Source organism: Rhagoletis zephyria, unplaced genomic scaffold, assembly GCF_001687245.7.
Source record: "Rhagoletis zephyria isolate East Lansing unplaced genomic scaffold, Rhagoletis_zephyria_1.1 Rzeph_scaffold_06284, whole genome shotgun sequence".
Lineage (NCBI taxonomy): Eukaryota > Metazoa > Arthropoda > Insecta > Diptera > Tephritidae > Rhagoletis > Rhagoletis zephyria.
Genome location: NW_016163367.1, coordinates 19,806 through 31,681, shown reverse-complemented (window position 1 = coordinate 31,681; position 11,876 = coordinate 19,806). Strand labels below are relative to the sequence as shown.

Genomic DNA, 11,876 nt, shown 5'->3' with positions numbered 1-11,876 from the left:
AAATGGCAATGTTGCGAACAAAGTTTTATGAACGACCTATCGCAACTCCGGATTGCAAATGTAACATTTTTTAAAAATGCCGTGCGTTAGAGAAAAATAAAAGTTTTTACAATTATATTTCGAAGCAGATTTAACTGATATACTTTTTCTTGAATTAATTGAAGACAATAAAAAAACATGTGTTTCGCGACTTTGTCTTTTCAATGATTGCCGGCTGAAATAATATGGCAACGTCGCAAGAAAGTTTCCACACAAAAGTAATCAGCTGTGTTGCAAAGTGGCAAATTTTGCGACAAATGCGACATTTGCAACAACTTTGCGACTTTTCATGAATCCCTCTATTATTTCTTAAGCTATATAACAGAGCTATCAATGGGTTCCCACTTCTACCTTGACCTTTGACGTGCGTCATTGAGAACATAGTCCTTTTAATGATATTTTTTTTCTGTGCTTTAAATACCCGCATTGGTTTCTTTCTTTAAGTTTTTTGTGGACCTATCGTAAAAAAAAACTACTAGACACAAAAGAAGAAAGTGTGCACTGTAATTCTTAACCACATTTTCGTGACTTGCTTTTGATGTTACATATATTGGTTTCAATAATTTCAAATGAGGCTCTTTGGGGAATTTATTTTTAGCAAAAATTTTAAAAACGGTACTTTTGTTTACTTGTCGAGCAATATTTTTTTCATAGGGATATACATTGGATCCTTGGCTAAAAACTTCTGGCTATAAAGGGAATTGATGCTCAAATAATTAAAAAGCTATAGGTCTGACCTTTAATTAGATAAGAATTACGTAACTATCTGATATTCAAATGCTTATAAAAAACGGGTGCAATATTCTGATCCGATTCGGCACTTTGAAAACAGAATTTTGTTCAAAATTTTCATTCCTAGAAAATAATAATTTATTTTCCATATCCACCTATTTAGCTCGCTATAAGCACCCTTTTTTCAAACCAGTCGCAGAGAATCGCAGAGAAAGTATTAAAAATGAATTACAGAAACTAAAATCGAAAAACGCTGACGAAGTTACAGATTACCCAAATTTTGAAATAGCCAAGGGAATGAGAATGAAGAGTTCTTTTTAAAAAGCTTTAGAGAAACCTTACACATCTGGTTTGGCTTGTAAGTACTGTTTAAACAACAATCTCGCCATTAAGCTAGTTTCTAATTATAGCATCCGCAGATGTTAGCTGTTAGATATTCGCATCCGCGGATGGAAATAAAATACTGATGCTTTGGCTTGATGCATTTCTGAACGCACCCTTGTGTCCGGCAGAATGAGTGTAGCAACTACTAATGTGCGGATGAACATTTTCTTGTGCTAAGAAAAACATATATGTATGTATGTGCATTAGGGTGGTCTAAAAATGTATGATAAAAAGTAAAGTCGGAATTGTAATGCTCTCACCCCCTAGGATTGTTCTATACCGAAAAAAAGTATACCCTTTTTTTATTTAGAGGTATTTTTATATGGGGAAAAACAACTTTTCGTAGAAATGGTATAGAATTCTAAAAAATCAATATTTTTCAATCGAAAAACTCTGTTTCTCTGCAGGAGATTCCCAATAATAATACCTGATTGTCTATTTAACCATTTTTCATCGCAACTATAATTTATAGGTCCGCCAAAAACCCAAAAAAAACCCCGAAAAATGCAATGGGGGACCAATAAAAAATCGTTTGTATTAAAAAATAGTTACATATATAAACAATTGGGTATTGTTATTTAAAGTCTCCTGAAGAGAACCATTGATTTCCAATCGAAAAATATTGATTTTCAAGAATTCTATCTCATTTCTACGAAAAGTTGTTTTTTCCCATATAAAAATACATGGACAACTTGGAGCGCTTTGAGCGACCTCTAAATATTTTTTGATTTCAAAATAAAAAAATTGGGGTATACTTTTTCGATATAGTACAATCCTAGGGGGTGAGAGCATTACAATTCCGACTTTACTGTTTTTGGACCACTCTAATGTACATAGAATAAAAAAGAGGTTAGCTAACGCTGAAGTTTTCTTGACTAAAATTTACCAAATATTACATGTAATTGATATCTGAAACAATTTCTTCTATTTATAAATATTTAAATTAATATTAACTTTGTTTAGCACAATTTTGCAATTTATTTTTAAGCTTTTTAACAAATATTTATTTCTTTTAGTCTACCATTCCACATTTACTCATATCTACATTTATTTTCAGATATTAACGACGATCGCAAGAAGCGGCCGCGAACCGCTTTCTCAGCTTCGCAGATCAAAGCTTTGGAAACTGAATTCGAGCGGGGCAAATATTTATCGGTCGCTAAACGGACAGCACTGGCAAAGCAATTACATTTGACGGAAACTCAGGTATTACATAACTTATTTAGATTCAGGCAGGTTCTGCGATTCACTCCTGAGTGAATTTCAACCCCATTCAATTTGAATTCAAAATCGCTTTGGTTGAAATTTACTCGGAAGTGAATTGCAGAACCTGCCTGATTATCTTTACTTCGACCGGGCGCTTCTACACCACATCTTCTTGCAGATCAAAATCTGGTTTCAAAACCGCCGCACTAAATGGAAACGTAAATATACTGCCGATGTTGAAACACTCGCATCTCACTATTACGCTCAATTAGGCATTGGCGGCTTGGCGCGGCCAATGGTGGTTGGCGACCGTCTTTGGCTTTTCAGTCAAAATCCTGCGGGTCCTAATCCTTTTCAGTCGATCATGTTAAATGGCGGTGTGACAACTACACCAATGGCACCGACATTGCGACCTTACAACAACAATACATCGTCGAACACATCTTCGTCAACGACACCGACCCTTATGCCGCCATTGCCTGTGATTGAGAGTGCGAGGAACGCAATCCTTGCAAGGGGTCAACCGTTAAACTTCGCTCTGCCTTACAGTTTAGCAGCCGCAGCAGTTGGAAATACGACCTGCGCTAGCAATAACATTAGCAGCCATCCACAGGTCGGCCTTTCTGCCGAGCAATACAGGCCCTCGGGCGGTTTTGAAGAGCGTTTTATGGAATATAACTCACTACCCATGACGTCAGCTCCCGTTAATATGAGCTCGTACTGCCGGAATGAAAATGCCTTGACAAATGCTGCGGTGACAGATACTTACTTGGCATTGAAGTACGCAACATTGCCGTTAGAAGGAGAAAATTCAACCTCGAACGGCCTGGCAGAGCTTGAGAGAGTTTTTGGCGATGCTAACGCTAACTTCCTGCAAAAACGAATAAACAACGCCACTAATATTGAAAGAGAGAAAAATGGCTCGTCGCTCGGGACAAGAGATCACTTGATGCCATCAAGATCCGACTCAGATTGTAGCGACATAGACTGCGAACAAATCGATGAAGCTGATGAGGTTTAGATTATGAGAATAATTCATTAAAAGTTTCAAAGAGCTTATAAAGTATATTTATTTATAGTGATTGGTACTTAAAAATACCTTATTCAGTAATATTCATTGCTATACAAGAACTTGTTGTGGCACAATAAAATAATTTATACATTTTTTTTTGCAATATTGCAACAATTTTTTATACATAAGTATGTATGCATATTTATCCGTTTTGTATCCTTCGCACAAACACATCGGCACCACGATCCCCGTGCGCTTCCGTGATTACGAACGTAGCTACATATTTGTACTGCTGTATTTACATANACACATCGGCACCACGATCCCCGTGCGCTTCCGTGATTACGAACGTAGCTGCGTAGCGTACTGCTGTATTTACATTGCTTTTTCTGGTCTCGCAGATTACCATTGCAAACTTTATTTGAGGAAGAACTTCTTCGGAAAACATATACAAATCACAAAAGTCTGTCACTTGGTAAATAGGAAAAGATACAAATGCACTTGTATTCAACAAAAATTATTGTTTTCCTTTAATATTGGCAAACTTATTATCTATCTATGACTTAAAGGAAAATCACACAAAAATAGTATAATTATAAATAGGTTAACATTGCATGTTTTAGAGAGCATATTATACATAATATATTAGTGGATTCATTGAATGAGCAAAAATTATTCCAGCAGGAATTTGTAGATATTTCTTTCAGTTCGCAGGAGTGATAGTGTAAAAATAGTATTTTTTATATTACATGTAAATTGTGATACTAATCAACTAGTACCATAAAAAAAAATAAAACTAAAAAATTTAAATTCACTCGCACGAAACTAACTTAATTTAGTTTTTGGTTGTGGCTAATAGTTATTAATAATCAACATGTCCTCGTATTCGGCTTGGGATTTATACATATTTTACAGTAGTACGATACACAGATGCAAATGTATGAAAAAGCACTTTTGACAAACGACACATGAATTTAATATGGGGTGCTTTTAACGCTATGTTTGGTATTATACATTAAAAATATTAGCTCTCAAAATTTGCTTTCTAGTTTAAATTCAAAACGGTGATGATATTCTGTTAGCTCCATGAGAGATCGTATCCTTTCCAGTTAGCATTTGGAGCCAAGTAAACTCGACGCTTTTGGAAAAAGAATGAAACAATGCCATGGTAGGCAGTACGCGGTACTCCACTCTGCAAAATTTAAAAGCATACATTAAGAGGGAGCAAATAAGGCTGCTTACGGAAAATATTTTAGCAAAAGACCCAACGGTATTCACCTTGAAGTCACCCATGAGTCCTAAAATTGATGTTATATGTTTATATTGCTCTCTAGTGGTGTATTGTATTCGAACGGGTCCGTCTGTTTTAATGAGATTCCTACGAAGTTCTTCGTACGTTACAATAGGGTAAGAATAAACATCATTCAAAAATGTGCGATCGTAGTTTTCCTAAACATAATATTTTATGGAGTGATTTTTTTTTTAAGATTTTAAGCTACATCTTACCCTTAATAAATAGCTGAGGTTCATTTTAGAAAAATTTACAAAATGTTCACTAAGTTTTATATACTTCAGATATTTGTCGAAGAACAAGCCGCTGCAAAAAATTCATTGTTTGTAAATCCACTCTGATGAGGAAATGTCAATGAAATTTCTACAAAACTCAGTACTCACTTTGAAACGCCAATTTTTCCAAAGGTTCTCGTCCGGGATATTTCAGGTCTGATGCAGGCTCGTTCTTTTCGCTGTTCTGGATGCCGTATCCAATCGTCCCAAAATCTGGTGGAGTGAATAGTTGATATCGCTTATCCAAATTTACGGACAAAAATGTTGAATGAAACTTACGACTTTGGCCATTTCACTGACAACTCTTGCCATAAATTTCTAGTAAGCATCCATCCAAGTCCCGGAAAAAAATCAGTTCGATACAAGACCTCAGGCTTTGAGTTATCAACAAACTTATCCTTGCCATTGTCATTCCAAGCAGATACACACCTAATCAAATTCATATGCATAATTTATGTTTTATGTTCGAGAAATATTCAATTATTGCGAATTTTCTATCTACCAAAGTGAAGGATCCTGTTTCAGTAAAGTATGTGTTCCTAAAAAGTACTCATAGAAATCGGGAGCAACGTTTAAATCGTCTTCAACAATGACGACATATTCGTAGCCTTTTTGGAATGTGGTATTTAATGCCCAACCATAATGGCGCGCTATTTTGTAATATCCCTTAAATTTCTTCTCTCGTGGTGGCGTTAATATGTCCGACAGGTCTGGTTGTTCTATCAATGTGACTTGCGATTCATAACTCAGTATAGCTTTCTTTGTTTGTTGGTCACCACAGTCCTACGAATTCATTTAAAATACATTAAATCGACATAGTAGGGATGTTGCGAATGCGCAATTTTAGTCATCCGGTGATGGGAATGCGGATACGAATATCTAAAAGCTAGCATCAGCGGATGCGTACAAACGTGGATACGGTTGTCAAGTATTTTTAAGAAATAATTTAGGTAAGTAAATTAGGTAATTTTTAATAATTTGTATTTTATTTAGTACTTGAATTTAAAAATTGGAGCATTACATTTTATAAAAAGTAATGGTGCAGCCTTGTCAGGGTTCAGTTTGTTTTTAATGGGTCGNAGGTAATTTTTAATAATTTGTATTTTATTTAGTACTTGAATTTAAAAATTTGAGCATTACATTTTATAAAAAGTAATAGTGCAGCCCGTCAGGGTTCAGTTTGTTTTTAATGGGTCATAAATCAAACCTGCACTACTAAATAACTGCTCGCTCGAAGCACTTGCTGGTAGAGGCGACAAAATAAATATGATCATGCGAAACTTGAAAATATTTTATATTAAAATTAATGCGGAAGCTCCGCGGTTTCGAATGCGAATACTCGCGACAACCCTGATACATAGTATGCATATAAACAATTATTTTATTTGTTATAGACTGCTCACCTGTGATACTATGATTGGAAATTGATCAGCATTTGGGCGATATTGAACCAAGTTGTCTAGACACTTTCGAATAGATACACGATTGCATGCAATTACTAATATTGGTATGACGGGATCTCCATTTGGCATATGAGTCATGATTGGCTTGACGATTGGTGGATCTTTACCGCTGTCTCCTATCTCATCCTCCGGTGGATTATCTTCATGGCTATTTACTTGACCAGGTTCTTGTAAGCCCAGCAGGTGATCTGGTGAAAGGGCGACTATGCCTATAGGGCGATCTTTTGTTTGCTTAGATGGAAGTGACTCCTCTACGTCATTTGCTATAATTTTTTCTTTTATAATGCCAATGAGTTGTCCAACAAGTCTGCTGTTTTCTTTGTTCTCAGCATGTGATTCACGTTCCAATTTATTTATTTTTTTTAGAAGCAAACGATCCCTTGACGGGTACATGGTACTATTCCGTATTAAAAAATAATAGGTTATAAAAGTCCAGGTTGTAAGAAACCCAGCAATGATAAGAATCTTGCGTGAACGCATTTTTATGCGAAACAGGTGGGAGTTTCGATCTCAATCGGTAGGAAATGCATCAAATTCAATTTTTGGCGACTTCGAAGTTTTTCTAGTCAGCAATGTATCTAGTTCATGATTTCGTGTCCGGTGATGTGAAAACGGCTTTTACTAAAGTAAAATAGAATTGTAGATCNCAATGTATCTAGTTCATGATTTCGTGTCCGGTGATGTGAAAACGGCTTTTTTTTATAATTTCTAAAAAATATTTATGGGGTTTTAATTTATCAGCACTAGTTATGGTAGGTTTTTCTGTTAAATGATAAAAGTACATATATGTCGATGGTCCTCTGCAATAACGACACAATTCAAAAAATAAAATTCCTTTCTACTGTTAAGTGGCTCATGTCTGTATTTCTTGTCCAACCTAAAGTAAGTAGTAAGGATTCGACATGAATTAGATAAGAATTTGAAGAATGGACCACTTAACCAGAGACCCAAAATAATTATTATCCTAATATTTGGGATTAAAAAGGTCGCCCTGTTTTAAGAGAAATTTTTTTCGTCTTTGTACAATAATTATTTATGAAAAATATCTTTTTTCCTCTCTCGGGACGATTACTTTCAGATGGAAATTATTTACGTCTTCTCATAATAATTATATGGGACTTTTATTGTTCTCATCTCGCGGGACGTTTATTTCAACACGGAAATGATTTACGTCTTCCCATAATTTGTATTTCTTTCGTCTCTCGGGACGTTTATATTAATACGAAAATGACTTTACTTTTTCGGTTTACGTGGTCTTCCCTCGGTTTCCCTTAACACCAAAACTTAACACAAAAGTGCCTTTATACTTTATTAATAATTTTTTTAATAAATATGGTTGTAGGTTTTATAAATAAAACTATGTTTTATTATTAATTTACATCCAAGTACTGTTTAATGTGTAATCAGCATTCTAATGTATTCAACAAAGTCCCAAAAATTTCATATTAAATCACATTAATTTCTCGATACTAGGTAATGCAAAATTGAATGTCCCACTTTTCTTAGGACATCGCCCTGGGGAAAAAATGCATTTTCGAATGTGAAAGGGGTTGTTTTACTGATTATTTTTTCGATTACTATACATTGCATACTCTTAACGTGCGTTCTGTCGAACCAACGCCAACGCCAACGCCAAAGCCAACGCGAAGGTTCTATGTGGACCCATGAACCAACGACTACAGATCACCTAATCAGCCATCTTTGTATTTGTAATCGATTTTCAGAAAAAAGTTTTCGTAGCGTTTTTGACGTTTTTCGGTTTTGTTTACACCGTCTTCTACCTCTTCGTAGTGATTTTTTAGCGATTGAATGTGTTTTCTGCAGCGATTTTAATTATAAATTTTGGTTTAATACATATTTATCTTATAAAATGAAGTTCTGTGTGATTGGAACAAGTTTGTGCATATGTTTGGTTTGCCAAAAGGCGTAAATTTGCGTGAAAAGTGGGTGCACGTTTGTGGCCAGAACGTTGGCATTGAAAAATCGACCCGTGGTAATGATATGCGATTGTAAAACACTTTCAATCGTTATAACCATATTTTATGACCTTTTTTTTACAATGCAGCCATACGTATGTACAGTATCGGTCATAGGTGTTGCGGATTTCTTCCATATACAAATAAATTGAATTTACCGATACTGTATGTATCAGAGTGCAGCTTTGAGAATGATCGAACCTTTTTGATCACCCTCATTAAAAATCGAGCACAAGCGAACGCCACACTCGGCCGTCATGTGTTCGATCGGGATGCACACCCGACAGCTGCTTTGATTACGAACGAGCCTGTTCGATCACCCTCGCTAAAAATTCAGCACAAGCGAACACCACACTCGGACACCCGCAGCTAACCCGAAAATTTGTGTAACAATGAAACGGACACCCGAACATTGCGATAAAACTCTGGACAACAACCAAATTAACGCTGAAGGTAACTGGCGCCAATATATTCCAACAAAGCATACGAAAATGTTGTTGCTTTGTGCTTGTGCATACGCAATGAAAAATATTAGAAGCGAAGCAAGAATGATAGAATACATAATTTTATTGTAAGGATGCCGATTCAAATTAATAAAAATCAATGTTTCTTGCACAACGGTCCATTTCTTCTGGCATTATTGAAGGTGCTGCACATATTTCGTTGTCGCTTATGATTGTCACTGTGCCATGGTTTTGTTCAAATTTTTGTAAAATTGCTTAGCACACTTACGATTGCTATAAATTTTGCTTCCATTTTTTTAAGATTTACTAATTTGAAGTCTTCAAACTAAAAACAAAAGCACCAAAAATGCACCAAGCACAGCTCGACCCTATTAAGCTGGCATTTCAGGGTACTATTTTATATATATATATAAGGAAATTTTGAAAGTTACCTGGCTACGCCCATGTGTATGTTTGTACATGTGTCAAGCTACAATGCAAAAACGCGACTAGGTGCTCCATGCACTCATGTAAAGAGTGTCCCCAAGGTTCAAGGAGTATCCAAAATTAACCAATATGCATATGAAATGCAAAAAGACGTAACATCATCGTGAATGAAATGGAAAAAGTCGTGACTAATATGTTATTTATTTTTTTATAAAATGATGTGGGGAGCTGTAATTCGATGAAATCCATCATATAAAAGTGAATTTGAATTTTTTACTAGTTATGACTTTTTGCATTTCAACGATGACGATTTCAGGTGACGATATAAAAATATGGTCCAATTAACATTGCGATGTCCTAGGGCATAGAGGTTTACGCCGACAGGCTTTGCGGCGGCGGCGTGGTCAACTTCAAAAATAATCGGCGGCGAGGCCGGCGCGTCAGGAAACGCCGGCGCTACTGCACATAAGGTAGATTCCAAAGAGCCATGAGGCTTCTAATCTTATCAAATCATCTCGTCAGCGTTAGGCATTCGCCATGCCAATTCAGATTATAGTTCTCTTTATTTCATTATAGAATTAGTTTTAAATTTAAATATTGTTACTTCCTACTTGTATTAAAATTTTGAGAGTCTGGCGCTCATGGATGAGCGAACATAAGAAGGTCTGAGGTATATACATACATACATTGTTCTCTATAGATCCGTATGTACCATATACATTTAAAGAAATAAAAAAAAAAAAGTTAAGTTATTGGAGTATTTTATGTCGCTATTAATAAATGTTTGTAATAATCTTATCTACTGTTATGTTAAATTACAGTTTTACCCATCAACTCCCAGCAGAACAGGCCTTTCTGACCCACTGTTTAAAAAATGGCTTATATGTAGATGGTTAAGATTTTTACTAAAATATTAAGCGCAAAATTTTCCTAAGGATAACCGAAAGTAATGAAAAATACTACTAATTTCCACCAAGGGGAACTTTAACTCTGTGTAGAAAACATTGCGATGCGATGGAGCAAAACCATACAGGGGTTTGACCACCACTTGTGAATGCTAACATAATTTTCACACAGCCACCTAGTACTATACTTTTTCAAGTTCAAAATGAGAAAATATGAGATTGTAATGGGAAAATGTAAAATTATATTGAGAAACTGTAATTTTTAATGGGAATGCATAAAGTGAAATTGAGAAATGTAAGTTTAAAATGAGAAGATGTGAATCAAAATGGGAAAGTGTGAAATTAAATTGAGAATATATAACTTGATATTGAGAAATGTAAATTCATATTGAGAATGTGTAAATTCAAAATAAGAAGTAAATTCAAAATGAGAAAACGTAAATTCAAAATGAGAAAAAGGAAATTCGAGATGAGAATATAAAATATCAAACAGAAGAGATTAGGTTTTTCTTTCAGTAACAACCACCGGTGTTTTGCCCATGGAGCGTAGAAGGGGTTCGCTCACGACCGAAGCTTGTGGGGGAGGGGAGAGAGGAGCTGGGTAGGAAGTCTCATTAAGCGTTGGCAAAACATGGGGATAATGTGCGGGATTTGGTAATGGTCTGCGACAATGCCCAATGTCACTCTTCGATAGAAAGGAAAGTGGCAAACAATTCGGGAGGAGAAGCCACAGTTTTGCGTCTAGGTCCATATTCCAATAGAGAATATTTGGGCTAAAGTTAAAATGGAAGTAAAAGCGAACCTGCATGTGCCAAATGTTCATCCCTCCGGACTTTGCGAACAGAGATTACAGTATTTGGAAACAGTTATAGATAACGCGAAAATAACAATAAATGGAGATTTCGCAAGGGCTGTACAGCACTCAACTAATTTTCATACAGACGCACTTGTATTAAATAATATGCATGTTGGGATGTAATGTTCCTTGGTCACATCTTTGCTTACTTACATTGATAAATGTTGTTTTTAATAAAATTTGATTTTCATTACCCTACAAAGTCTCATTTCAAATTTATATTATCTCATTTTGAATCTATTTTTTTCTCATTTTGAATTTACTCTTTCTAATTTTGAATTTTCACATTCTCAATATGATTTTACATTTCTCAATATCAAGGTATAAATTCTCAATTAAATTTTACGCTTCCTCATTTGGATTTATATTTTCTCATTTTGAACTTACACTGCTCAATTTCAATTAACGCAATCTAATTTCAATTTACTTTTCCTCAATATAACCGCACTCAGGACAGCGACTGGATACCTCCTGATGTCGCCAGAACAGCACCTTCACAACGAGGCACAAATGCTCCCAATTAAGGAGCACAACATAATGCTCTGCAAGCAGTTTCTGATCGGAAGCCACAGAAGTTGCCATCAGAATGGACAGCTGCTTGCAGAGGAGCCCTCACCTAGGCACGTCAGGAGGCATCTATACAACCTGACGGACGAAGTCCAGAGGTTCATCAAGCAGCCTCTGGACTCGTCAGCATACCGACTGGCCCTGAACGGCATTCACAGGGAGTCAGTCTCGAGTTATGTAGACTCTAGACCTGTGAATGCCGTTCTAGGCACACAAACACCGGACATTGACGCGACGGAGCTCCATCTGCCTCGGGAGACAAGAACAACAATAGCCCAAC

The 11,876-nt window shown here is 35.9% G+C and overlaps 2 protein-coding genes across 2 annotated transcripts; one reads left to right on the top strand and one right to left on the bottom strand.

Annotated features, from left to right (window-relative positions):
• Positions 1-2,212: 2,212 nt before the first annotated feature.
• On the top strand, positions 2,213-3,672 carry lms (lateral muscles scarcer; the record flags this gene model as incomplete). The annotated part of the gene is made up of 2 exons (XM_017628866.1): positions 2,213-2,361; positions 2,540-3,672. Coding segments are annotated over 2 exons (992 nt in total), but the record flags the coding sequence as incomplete, so codon positions are not given.
• A 19-nt stretch (positions 3,673-3,691) lies between these two features.
• Mgat1 (alpha-1,3-mannosyl-glycoprotein 2-beta-N-acetylglucosaminyltransferase) lies at positions 3,692-7,042 on the bottom strand. The gene is made up of 7 exons (XM_017628867.1): positions 6,343-7,042; positions 5,442-5,722; positions 5,219-5,368; positions 5,048-5,152; positions 4,880-4,970; positions 4,652-4,822; positions 3,692-4,565 (listed from the first exon to the last, which is right to left on the bottom strand). Exons 1-7 carry the CDS (start codon positions 6,880-6,882, stop codon positions 4,452-4,454), a joined length of 1,452 nt encoding a protein of 483 aa, XP_017484356.1. The 5' UTR covers positions 6,883-7,042; the 3' UTR covers positions 3,692-4,451.
• Positions 7,043-11,876: the final 4,834 nt, after the last annotated feature.